The sequence below is a fragment of the Arabidopsis lyrata genome (genome assembly GCF_000004255.2).
Source record: "Arabidopsis lyrata subsp. lyrata unplaced genomic scaffold ARALYscaffold_5, whole genome shotgun sequence".
NCBI lineage: Eukaryota > Viridiplantae > Streptophyta > Magnoliopsida > Brassicales > Brassicaceae > Arabidopsis > Arabidopsis lyrata.
Genome location: NW_003302551.1, coordinates 11,226,734 through 11,240,592, shown reverse-complemented (window position 1 = coordinate 11,240,592; position 13,859 = coordinate 11,226,734). Strand labels below are relative to the sequence as shown.

The window sequence follows — 13,859 nt, the reverse complement described above, 5'->3', positions numbered from 1 at the left end:
AAAACAAAAGATCCATTGTTGACATAGAATCACATTATGTTCCAAAGTAGCTTGCATCTGAAACTTCTTTCTACTTAGCAAACCTTAGAGCAACAACAATGGTTGAGTTCTTAAAAGGATCTTTAAACATATTTTAATCATAAATTATGACAATTTTAAAGTTAAGAGTTTTTGATGAATCCTTAAAATTTTATTTGTCCAATGGTAGAGTCTTTAAGTGGATTCTTAAAAAAAAAAAAAAAAATTGTCTCTTTGGATCTGGTTCCTCAAGTGATGGAGGAGACTGCATTTGTGGATTCTAGTCCTTGTTAGTAGAATCTTTGGTCACAGAAGCATGCCAATCAAGCATGGCCTTCTCTCCTCCCCGAAGCCATTCATAAGAAGCATGCCAATCAAGCATTCTGTGACATTTTATCTACAACCACAAGCAATTAAACTAACAGATTCTTGAAAAACCAAAAAAAATATTTATCAAATCTACCAATCTTGAAGAAGAAAGCTTATTACACACTCTCAGAGGAATTTCATCAAACACTAACTAGACATCAATTCTATATGACAATTCCACTCAAATAGAAACTCTATTAAAAGCCAATCCTAAGCTAAACTCAATGCTACAAAGCAAAAAGACAACAACAAATGTCGCTTAATCAAATACAAGTTTGAGTCTAAAATCGTAATCAAAAGCAAAATATATAGCTCTATGTAGTGATTGATTCAGGTAAGATCTTGATCTTATTGCTTGTTGTTTGCGTTGAAATCAGTACAGAAGAAAGAAAACGAGAGAAACAAGCGATTTCTTCACTCGAGAATGCTTCACTCTCAAGAGGAATCTACAAGATTTTAGGTTACGCAAGAAGAGATTCAAAGCTACGTACGTACCTACATGAGTCTCCTAGAGGTTGATGAAGAAGACGAAGAAGAATCAAAACCAGAGAGAGAAATAGAAATGGTGAATTCAACAATTATTTGTTTTCTCATTAGACAGACCAATGGAAAGTTGACACGTATGAACTCTTAAAACCAAAAACAATCCTAAACTAAGGTACGTTTCTTACCAAATTTTATATTTTTGATTTAATTTGGGCAATTTTCGTAAGGATTCATGGCCTAAGAAACTCTAAACCCCCCCCCCCCCCCCATTGGACTTGCTCTTATCTGTTCCTTCTCTCAAAGAGCTTCATCGAACAAATCTTTTTATTCAAACCCTTTTGACTGCCCTAAACGATTAAGCAGCATCGCCAAAAAGTGATGACAGAATCAGTAGAGTGATTTAACGTTTTTTTGGAGGCTTCAGAATTCCTCCTTGTTGAAGCTCAGATCCTTTTTGCTTCTGGTTCACATTCTCATCTTCTTGTTTGTCAGTTTGACCTTGTTTACGTTTTGAAGAATCCTCCTGCTGAGAAGCTTCACCACTGTTAACTCTCCTTGAACATTCACCTGTTTCAAATCTCCGTGTTTCTGTTGGTGTAACCTCATGTACCTCCGCAGAATTAGAGTTAGAACTTGAAGAAGCTTGATGTCTTCTGACTGCATTTTGTGGATAGGGCACAGTATACTGGTGGAGATTAGCTATCCTTGAAGAGGATAGATACCTTCTAGCATCCATAGTTTCTGCAGGATTCAAAGGTGGTGTAGCAACTCTTGGAGGGATTGATCTAGGTGCAGGGAAGGAATAATCTGAATTTTGAGATTGAGAGTTCATGTTTGACCTCTGCTGCTCATCATTAAGAACCCTTCTTTCCCTTCCCGCAAACATATGATCAATATCCTCAACTCTTCTTTCATGTAGAGGCTGACCATAGGGACACTGACTTCTTTGATGATTAAATCTCAAACAGTTGGTACAAATTCTCCTGAGACGTTCATATTGGAATCTGATTACAACTGATTCACCTGCATCAAAGCGAATCCTTTGAAAGAACCTTAACCTATCTGAGATTCCAAACCTAACTCTAACTCGAATATAGGCTATCTGATTGGTAGTGATCTCATTAAAGTCCATGTGAACTATCTCCCCAAGATCTTGAAAAATTTCTGACACTGTTTCTACACACACATAATGCAAAGGGATTCCTCTTATTTGAACCCATAGATCTATTGTTGTCCGAAAGTTTAAACCAGGGAAATCCACCCATCTCTGAACTGCTATAAACCAGTTATTGAACAACCAAGGCTCTCTTCGTTGAGCAGAAACAAGATCCAATTCAGATTGAAACAAGAACTGAACATACGTACCATCTAGAACTCTGCCCTGAACAGAGGAAGTTAGGCCCCAAGTTCTTGGTAGTGAAGAGATAACCGTGAAAAGGTTTTGAGATCTTGGATTCAGAGGTCGAGCTATAAGACTTAGCCTGTTACGAGCTTCTGTGGCTGCATAAGCCTCATGTGGAATGCACAATTCCGCATCATTTCTTCCCAAGTCAAGGTGTTGTATGTTATTCCACGGTTACGGTTGATTAATCATCGGTTAAGATTATTAATTTTTTTTAACTGTAACTTTAACCACTATATATATACGGTTAAAACGGTTACGTTTAAATACAATTATAACGGTTACGCCGTTACGGTTAAATACAGTTATAAATATTTGATGATTACAATATGGTTAATATCGGAGGCAAAATCTTACAAGTTATCTAATTCTTTCTACTATTTTTAATAAAATGAAAATGTGTGTTATAAACCAAATTTTCTTCTTTTTTATTTTTTATTTATTTTTTTTATTTTTTTGTAAACTATAAACCAAATTTTCTTTATTTTGATCAATATAACATTACAACATATTTATTTGAGAAAAAAACTTCTTTTCTAATGTAGATTTTTTATATGCAGTATCATTTATTTTTTGAAAATCTTTATCTGAACATTCGATATTTGTTTTTGCATTATACACAGTTACAATTATATTTTAAAGGTTTTAACTATACAGTTAATAGTGCAAATTAACTGTACGGTTAACCGTATGGTTAATTGTATGGTAAACTAACGGTTTTGATAACTTTACGGTTAATTAACGGTTATGATTAGAATAATTTTTAACCGTAACCAATCTATTTTTACAGTTAACGGTTACAGTTTTTAACCGTTATATACAGTTATGGTCCGGTTACGGTTGAGAAACGGTCTGGTTACGGTTACAGTAAGATTTTAGTCATGCCTCTCATGATGATTATTTTTAATTCGGATATATACTTACAAACCTCATTTAAAAGATTTGTTTTGAATGTTCTAAGTTATCAATTTATTTGAATCTCTTACACTTGTATTTTTTCGGTCTGACTAGAAAACTTTCGGTTTGAGACGAATGTTACAAATTGGTATCAGGATTCAAGGCCGGACTCAACAAAATCGGTTTCGACCCGAGCAATTAGTCTTTCTTTTTCTTTTCTGGTGTAGTCCGGAGAAACATTATCCTCCTGTAATTTATTCATAATTTAAAAGAAAATTAAATTTGAGTATGCTTTAGAAACGCAGTTCCGCGGTCATCTTCCCTTACAATCGTCTCAACAACAGTTGGAACAGACTCCAACAAATGAAATCCTACCTTACAATCTTCTCAACCCGAGTAATTTGTCTTTCAATGATATGGTTTCAAAGGTTATAGCAAAACGTTTCTTTTTGCGAAGAATGAGGCAGAGCGACCACTAACCCGAGGTTTGTGCAATAGAGATTTGAGTTCACAATACAAATTGTACGCCAATGACACCATCCTTGTCCTTGGTGCCTTGGTGACATGATATTCAAAAGACAGTGATTAGATATTTATTTATAATTATATCATACGAATAAAATACTAATAATCACAACTGAAATAGAACAAACACAAAATATGTTTATGTCATTATCTTAATTCCGTAGGGGCCTAGATTATATGTCTCTTTGTTTCTCTCTTTTGAAACAAATACAATAACAAAGATCTTAAAAAATCATGAAGAGATCCAAAAATCCTCTCAAATAATTCCCTAATTATTGTCTACTTACATAAATAAAACATGTCAATATAGAATACTGTATCATCTCCTTAACCATCGAAATATTGGGAAAAATGTCGTTTAATCTCCGAACTTTCAAAAAGTGGCCAATCAATACGTCAACTTCTCATAAGGCCATTTTAAACATCAAGTTATCGTTGACTAAACAAATGACCCATTGGATTGCGTTGACCAGGCCCATTTGCACATGTCGTTAACTCCGATAACAGACCCAGTAACGGCCGTTTAAACCCGTTAACGTTTCTCTGTTAAGGCCAAAACGTTGCCGTTTTACACTTAAACGAAATCAAATAAATCCCCAAATTAAACAAACAAACCCTAAATCCCCAATTCTTAGAGTCTTCTCCTTCTTGTTCTTAATCTTTTTGTTCTTCTTCTTAATCTGCTTCTTCTTCTTCTTCTTCTTCTTCTTCTTCGAATTCTCTATATTGAGCTAAAGAAATGAGTTCCAATTCAGTGAATTCGAATTCGATTATTCAAGACAGAGGCCGTTGGGGACGTGGGTTTCCTTCAAAGTGTCATTGCGGGTTAGACGTCGTCATCTATACATCGGCGTCGAAGCAGAACCCTGGAAGACCATTCTTCCGTTGTCCAAGGAAACAAGATGTAAGTAGAATTGATTTTATGATGTTTTTGTTTTGTTGATAATAGTTTCCGATTGAAATTGCAGGAACATTTGTTTAAATGGGTCGAAGATGGAGTATACGAAGAGCTTGTAGACGCATTGCCAAAATTCTCCATCATTGACAGTGAGATAAACAATGCCAAATCTGAGGTTGCCGTAGAGATTGAAGAGTTACAGGCTATGATCAAAGAACTGAAGGAAGAAGCAATGTGGAGTCAAAGGGAAATCAAGAAATGGAAATTGATGGTCAAATTTTGTTTGGTGTGTCTTGGTTTTATTATCATTGTGCTTGGTATCCTAATGTTCGGTTATAACAAAAAGCAGAAGCTTGTTCTTGGTTACTAGTTATTTGATGTTTGGTCATGTGTTTTTAGATTGTGTCTTTGAAGTTTGTCTCTGTATTAAGTATTATCTATTGTAGTCTTGTAATATCTCTTGTAGTCTTGTAATGGTACACATGATTTCTATGAGAATTTGTTTTGATGTTAAAGAGACAATTACATAACAAAAGCAAACAACAAAACATGTCATACAATAAGTGGAACATGTCATACAGTAAGTGGAACATGTCATACAAGAAGAAGCAAGCAACATATGCTCCTTGTCTATCCGACTAAAAGTTCTAACAAAAACCAAAAAACCAGATACATTCTTTAGTTCAAACAACCAAAAACCCCGAGACTAAGCTTAAGTTCAAACAACCAGAAACTCTAAAAACCTAAGTGGAACACTGAAACCATGATTCTAATCCAGCAAGTCCTTGTTCTTGTGGTTGAGCTTGTGCTTCTGCTTGTGGTTGAGCTTGTGATTGTGGTTGTGCTCCAGGTGCAACATGAGCTCTTGATCCTTGTCTTTGTGATGCCCTTTGTCCTTGTGATCCATGAGCTCTTGTTGATTGTGATGCTCTTTGTCCTTGTGATCCATGAGCTCTTGATCCTTGTGAAGCTTGTGATCCATGAGCTCTTGTTGATTGTGATGCTCTTTGTTCTTGTGATCCATGAGCTCTTGATCCTTGTGAAGCTTGTGATCCATGACCCGAAGCTCCTTGTCCTTGTGAACCATGACCCGCAGCTCTTGATCCTTCTGAACCTTGTGATCCATGACCCGCAGCTCCTTGTCCTTGTACTTGCTGAGACAATCCTTGTTGTTCCTAATTCAATGAAACCATAATGAGAATCAGAACATACATAATTTCAAAGAGTTTAATGGAAAATAAGTGTGATCAAGTGTATACATGATTTATCCTTGGTCGTCCTCTTGGTCTTGGTGGTGGATTCAGAACAGTTGGATTCTTGCACCCTTGTTTGTTGTGGCCTTCCTGTAGGCAGTTAGAGCATGTCATGATTCTCTTTGCCCGTGACATCTTCTTCTTACTTGAAGAAGAGGCAGTTTCATTTCTTCCTTTCCTCCTTGCATAGTTACTTGGCCTTCCTGCATTACCTCTTCTCCAAGGTGGTGGCAAGACAGCCAATCTATTCAAAGTAGGCCACAATGGCATCCCTTGGACAGGCCTAATACCATCCCTGTATGTCTCTCTCCACCTTAGCTTTGTGTAGTAGTCACTGACATAGTCTTCAACCTTTTCTTTTCTTCCTAATATCACACATGTTGCATGAACACATGGGATCCCAACCATCTGCCACTTCCTGCAACCACAAGTCTTTAAATCCATGTCAACAAAGTACCCAACACCATTCACATATATCTCATGCAAATTGTTTCTGGCCATATGTCTCTCGCAGTTAGCAGCCCCAGCAATCATTTTCTCTATCTCAACATGAGCTCTCGGAGTAAACCTTGTCTTCAACCTGTCAGCTATGAGAAACCTCTTTGCAGTTCTAACCATGCATTGCCTCCTGATGTCCTCTAGCAAATCTAACAATGGCTTTCTTCTGGCTTGTCTAATAGTCCTATTGAAAGACTCACTCAAATTGTTGAGGTTATCATTGCAACAGGTACCTACTCTGAAGAAGGCTCTGGACCAAGTCATCGGACTAGTAAGTTGCAGAGACGCATAAGCGTGTGGATTGTACCTCTTTAAATCTGCCATATGACTATTAAACTCTTCTATGGTGTAGCTGCGGGCTATCTTCCAAAACAGACGCTGTAACTCTACATCATGGCTGTCTCTCTTCCAATTATCCATTATGTGCTTAGAACATTGACGATGCTCAGCTTGTGGAAGTATAGTATGGATTGCTTTGACAAGACCCTGCAAATAAAACCATAAAACAGAAGCATAAGCATAGAATAAGCATCACCATTCATATAAAACATAAGCATAAGACTCACCGATTGTTTATTTGAAAGGATAGCTAGATTAGCCATTTCACAAAGCCCCAAACTTGAAGAAAGTTTCCTCAAAAACCAGTCCCAGTTATCATCATTTTCTATTTCTACCACTGCCCAAGCTAGAGGAACAATGCGATTATCACCATCTCTACCAACCGCAGCTAATAGGTGTCCTTTTATGTCCCACTTCAGAAAAGCACCATCTATGCCTATTACAGGTCTACAATGTTGTTTCCATGAATCCTTTTGAGATTTAAAACAAATGTATAAGCGAAAAAACTTCTGCTTGCTGCCAATAAATGCCCCTGCAATTGTCTCAATCTCAAACTCAGTACCAGGATTTCGATGACAAACCTCTGCTTGATAATCCCATATCCTTGCAAAATGGGTCTCATGACTAGCATTTCTTGCTCTCAGAACTTTGGTCTTCGCTTTAGCACACTGGTCTGGAGTTACTTCCAATCTGTACTCTCTCTTTATCTCAGCAACCATCTCGTATTTGGTCAGCTTTGGATTCAATCTCAGCCTCTCCTCAAACAAAGCTGCAATGGAAGACCGCTTCAACATCTTTGTATACCCTGACCTCACACATGAATGCTCGTTGATATAAACTCTTATTTGCATCTTATGCTTCTTCTTCTCATATGAACAATATACTCTCCAAGGACATTGAACACCTTCATCATCAATATAGCAACACTTCGCAGCCACCATCATTGATTCAGACCTGTAGAGTTTGATGTTATACCTTGTCTTCAAAGAATACATCAATACTGCCCGCTTGAAATCATCTGGAGAATTGAAAGTCTTCTCGATACCTAGCAAAATCTCTGGGTCGTCTTCATCTCTACCACCTGCCTCTTCTCCGGCTCTAACTTCATCTTCATCGTCAGATGACAAAGGATCTGGAATCTTTTCGTCCTCCCAGATATCATCTCCGCTGTCAGAATCAGAACCAGCTTCTTCATCTACTCTATAAGCGTCTGGAAAATCTGCAGCAATGTTGAGGTTAGGATCTTCTTCAACAACGTTGCCATCATTACCATCGTTATCATCGTTATCTCCTTGACCTACTGCATCATCAACATCATTGATATCTTCATCAGCAAACACGGCGCAGTCATCTTCCAAATCAGGCTCCGGATCCAGCTCAGGCTCATCATCAACTTCTACGTCTCTAGCTCTTCTTCGTTTTCGACGCTGTCTTGCATCTCGAGCTTTCTCAACAGCAACAGTCTCTAAAACGCCGACAGTCGCTTCATCCACACCACCTGATTCTGCTTCGACTTCCGCCGGTGGAGCACGAACTCCATCTCCAGTCTCTCCTTCGGAAGCTTCAACTCCAGCACCAAAACTCTCTAATTCGCCTTCCATTGGTGACCCAACCCTCCTTATGGCGCCGTTGTGTCTGATTAATGGCATTCGTGAAGACTGATTGAAGATCGTCGGAGAAAATTAGGGTTTAGGGTTAGAGGAATTAGGGATTTTGTTTGTTTAATTTGGGGATTTTTGATTTCGATTTTGATTTCGTTTAAGTGTAAAACGACAACGTTTTGGCCTTAACAGAGAAATGTTAACGGGTTTAAACGGCCGTTACTGGGTCTGTTATCGGAGTTAACGACATGTGCAAATGGGCCTGGTCAACGCAATCCAATGGGTCATTTGTTTAGTCAACGATAACTTGATGTTTAAAATGGCCTTATGAGAAGTTGACGTATTGATTGGCCACTTTTTGAAAGTTCGGAGATTAAACGACATTTTTCCCTCGAAATATTAGCAAATACGTTAAATTACGAAACGCGTCATATCTAAACCCTTAAATTACAACTTTGCCATCATCTCTCTAATCTTCTTTTGATTCTATTTTTTCTCATCCCCAAAAAGGCAAAATCTCACAGTTACTTCTTTCTCTCTCTCTCTCTCTCTTTCTCTTCTTCTTCTCTCTCTCTCTCGTCGTCACTCATTGGCTCTGTATAGATCGGAAAATGGAGCCATGGATTGACGAATTAGCCGACGATTTACAGAGTGTAAGCTTTACATCAGCCGGAACCACCGTGAATCGAAGCACTAGCTCCGGTTCTCGCTCTTCCTCCTCCGCTGCAGCTTTAACTCCAGCACCATCAGCTCACGGTTCATTCTCATCTTCAAAACTCCCTCCTTCACTCCGATCATCACTCTCACTCTCCGATCTCAGATTCCGTCTCCGTCTCGGTTCCGGCGACATCGGTTCTGTTTTCTTAGCCGAATTCAAATCCCTAGCCGCCGTAACAGAAACCACCGCCGTGAAATTACCTCTGTTAGCAGCGAAAGTTATGGATAAAAAGGAACTCGCGAGCAGAAGCAAAGAAGGAAGAGCTAAGACGGAGAGAGAGATTCTCGAATCTCTTGATCATCCGTTTCTTCCGACGCTTTACGCCGCCATTGATTCGCCGAAATGGCTCTGTTTGTTAACGGAGTTTTGTCCCGGCGGTGACCTTCATGTTCTCCGTCAAAAACAGAATTATAAACGTTTCCATGAATCCGCCGTCAGGTAACAGTTTCTGTTAAGTAATTAATTTTTAAATATTCAGTTTCTAAAAATATATTTTTGAAAAAAAATCTTTTGGGAAGTAATTATTATGAAGAAGTGAATATTATAAAAAGCTGATGAAATCAGGGGAAGTGGGACTCGCCAGCTGGCGAATTGTCTCGTAGTTAACACTTAAACACACATAACTGAATTTATGGCACCGTTAATTAATCACTATTGCCTTTTTAACGGTAATTATATCGTAATTATAATATAAAGTGAAAAATCACACAATCTAGATTTAATTCCCGTAATTTCGTCAGAAATTTTGGCAGTTTTCACTAATTAACTTATAAATATTGGTAATGAATTTTTCCAGATTTGTTATTGAAATATGTTTTTATTGATTGATGTGCTCGATAATGCTTTTTTTAATAAACTAGGAAAAGTCTATTTACGCCACACAAAAAGGGACTAGAAAGTGTATTTTAATTTTTAATTAAAAACCATAAAGTGGCGATTTATTTATAATATACTAGTTTTTAACGGCAATTTATGCACTAGTTATATCATAGGCCCATTAAGTTTGTTACTTGTGTAATAATAATCCTAGTGAAAATCACACACAATCGAGGTTTTATTTCCGTAATTTCGTCCGAAATTTTGGCAATTTTCACTAAACGTTAACTTATATATTTGTAATGAATTTTCTAGATTTGCTACTGAAAAATGTTTTTATTGATTGATGTGCTCGATAAATGCTTTTGTTTTATAAACTAGGAAAAGTCTATTTACGCTACAAAAAAAAAGGGACTAAAAAGTCTATTTAATTAAAACCATTGTATAATATATAGTTTTTAAAAAAATTTATTTTATGTAAGCAGATGTATGCACGATTACTTACATGTGTGCGTAAATCGTAGGTGATAACGATTAATAAAAAGTCAAAACGAGTGGGGTTTGACTTTGAAGTAAGAACAAATCACTTAAAGACACGTGTACGTTTTGTAGTGGTACTCGCGTGATTGAATTAAATCACGTAGCATGCAATTGAAGTTGAAATTTTAATATTTTTTGTAATCGGGCATGTGGTTACAGTACAAACAACATCCCAGCTAAGCTTGTTCTTCGTAACAATATTTACAATAGTGCCATTCCCTTTTAAAACCGGTGGTTATTAAATATTTAAAATATATTCTGTTTTGTCTAATGATCTTAATTGGTTGGTCCTACACAATGAGGAATTTTTTGGAAAATTATGAAATTTATTAACCAGTTTTGAAAAGTAGCTGTGGCTTAGAATAGAAGTAGATGGAAGTTATCATTGTTAGTTGAGTTAGCCACTTTTATAATTATTTATGGACCAATTTGTATCACGTGGTAATACTTGAAAACCGGATCTTGTTGTTCTTGGTAGATGTTGGCTCTGATTTATTTGTGTTCTTAAGTTATTGTCATATGACAAAGTAGTAGTGGTTTACACGTTAAAGATCCTACAAGTGAAGTCAAGGTCATTACCAATTGAGCATTTTTGTTTTAATTCTTGTGACTTGAAATTTTTGTGTGCATGTGTGTTTAGTTACACTTACAACTTAATTCTTATGTATAGGACTTTTTACTTCTTTTTCTGTAATTGAGTTTTTATAAGGTTTCTTCTTTATTATTAAAGTAAAATGATTTAGAATTGGGACCAAAACATGTAGTCCAATCTTTTATCATGATTGTAGGGATTCCTTAATACTTAATAGATATCTATTTTTTTTAAGGTTGTCCTACAAAAAAATCAAGGTCCCATTTCTCTCCACGTAGCTGCATTTTTCATTTCCCTTCGAAGGAAAAATGACCCTTTAATCTCGCTTTCTCTTTAAATGATATAAAGAACAATGGCTCTACGGAAATGCATATGTGAACGGATTAAGATTTGGGTTTTATCTTTTGTGTGAACTTGTTTTTAGAATTCGCCTGTTGTACAGTTTTTACTCTGTTTTGTGTGGAGTATGTTTGTTGATTGTGGACCCGTGAAGACAAAAAGGGTCAGCTAGAGGAATCTTGGATAATTTCTTAGCACCAGAACTCTCATTTAGACAAAAGAGTTCGTTAAGCCAACCAACCTTTGTAGGTCCTCTTTTGTTCCTTATGTATAGTGACATCAAACCCAAAACATCATCTTCTTGTCTCCAAATCCAAACAATTGCTGTTTTGTCACAATACCTAAAATTGTAAACCAAAGATTCCAAACAAACTCTTGTTAAATTATTGCAAATCTTAATTATTCGTTTTGTTCTCACTACCATGTTTTCTTCTCTTTGTCCCTTCTTTTCAGATTACTAATCAACATCTCTTTACTATTTTCTAGATTCTATGTATCCGAAGTGATCGTGGCGATTGAATATCTTCACATGTTGGGGATTGTTTACCGCGATTTGAAGCCTGAGAACGTGCTGGTTCGATCAGATGGTCATATCATGCTAACCGATTTTGATCTCTCTTTAAAATGTGATGAATCGACTTCTACACCACAGATAGTGCTGAACCGGAACAACCTTCCTAACGGCTCGTCTGACCAGAACGAGAACCAAGGCATGGACCACCATCAAACCACATCGTCCTCTTGCATGATCCCTAATTGTATTGTCCCTGCTGTCTCTTGCTTTCACCCGAGAATCCGAAGGCGCAAGAAGAAAACTGATCACCGTAACAACGGTCCTGAGCTTGTAGCCGAGCCTGTGGATGTCCGCTCTATGTCCTTCGTTGGTACGCATGAGTACTTGGCTCCTGAGATTGTTTCAGGTATTCTTCAAATCTTCCTCATTCTCCTTTCCTCTGTTTCGATTTGGATTTGAGTTTTAAAACAATATCCATTTGAATGTTTTTTATGTCAAACGTTTTGATTCTTAGGAAATTTTATATAATTCTCAAAAATAAAAGAAATAAAAAGCATTTTCATGTAACTTTCCGATGTGGTATCCTAACATGGAACGTGAACTGTGGATTGCAGGAGAAGGACATGGGAGTGCGGTGGACTGGTGGACATTAGGGATATTCATGTTCGAGCTGTTCTACGGAACAACGCCGTTCAAAGGAATGGACCACGAACTAACCCTTGCCAACATCGTGGCTCGAGCCCTCGAATTCCCGAAAGAACCAACTATTCCAAGCGCGGCCAAGGATCTGATCTCTCAGCTACTGGCCAAGGACCCGAGCCGACGGTTAGGGTCATCTCTGGGTGCAACGGCCGTGAAACGCCACCCATTTTTCCAAGGAGTGAATTGGGCATTGCTCATGTGTACTCGTCCTCCTTTTCTTCCTCCGCCTTTTCGCAAAGAACTTTTATCCGATGACATTTGTCCGGAAACCCATGTCGACTATTATTAATATCTTAATTAGTACTACGTAATTAATTAATTTTCTTCAGATATAAGTATTTCTAAGAAACAAACGCAGCCTAATACTAGTACGTAGTTGCATTTCATGAAATAAAAACTTAGTTCATATGCTAAATATGTTTTTTTGTCAGTTAAAAAAGTTCAATATTTGTCTTAGTAATTTTGACACCCAAATGGAAACCAAGACATGTAACACGGTTAGTGTGTCAATCATTAAATTAAAACTAGTATACTTCCTTCGTTTATTATAAGTGTTGTTTAAGATTGTTTCACATATATTAAAAAATATATAATAATTCAATTTTCTATTTACCCTAGCTATATTAGCATATTATATAAATTTTTTATTGGTCAGTACAATCAATAGAAAATTCTACCAAACATTGAATTGAAATTATGAAACGACATTTATACTGAAACAAAATTTAAAGGCTTAAACAATATTTAACGTCTAATTGATAAATTTTGGAGTTATATGGAAGTAAAGAAAAAAGGAAAAAAATGGAAAGAGCAATGAAAAAAACTAGCGCAAATATTACTTTCTCAAAACTAGAGTCAACATTTGTACGTTCTCTCTCTCTATTCCAAACAATATCTAGCGAGAAAAACTAAAATATTCATTTTTTTCTTTTCTTCTGATTGGTAATTTTTGAGCAGTATTTAAAATAATTATATTTCAGCTGATTTGATTTCAGCTAAGTATGTTATCTAGTCACACCTTAATAAAAAAAAAGGTGAATTTGTTCATAAGGAAATATGGGAACATAAATTAGGAATTCGATATTATGGTTGACTTATCCCTGACAAGAGAATAATAATTGATGAAAATAGGTCTGATTTACATACTTATTACAGAAAAACCAGAGTTTGTGAAATATATGCGTGTGGGCGATACCAACACGGCTTTAAGAGTAAGTGAAATAACATTCTGACAATTCATAAATGCCAACCAGTTGAACTAATAAATGATCCTTACATGACTCACCACCGAATTTTATTTGTGCATGTCTAATAGAAAATGTATTTAGACACCTACATTTGAATCTATAACA

General features: G+C 36.6%; 1 protein-coding gene and 1 pseudogene across 1 annotated transcript; one reads left to right on the top strand and one right to left on the bottom strand.

The window, feature by feature from the left end:
• Window positions 1–1,166: 1,166 nt before the first annotated feature.
• On the bottom strand, window positions 1,167–2,467 carry LOC110228600 (annotated as a pseudogene).
• A 6,272-nt stretch (window positions 2,468–8,739) lies between these two features.
• Window positions 8,740–12,917, top strand: LOC9313417 (serine/threonine-protein kinase D6PKL2). The gene is made up of 3 exons (XM_021026399.1): window positions 8,740–9,442; window positions 11,778–12,211; window positions 12,420–12,917. The coding sequence occupies exons 1-3, from the start codon at window positions 8,898–8,900 to the stop codon at window positions 12,794–12,796; spliced, it is 1,356 nt and encodes a 451-aa protein (XP_020882058.1). The 5' UTR covers window positions 8,740–8,897; the 3' UTR covers window positions 12,797–12,917.
• Window positions 12,918–13,859: the final 942 nt, after the last annotated feature.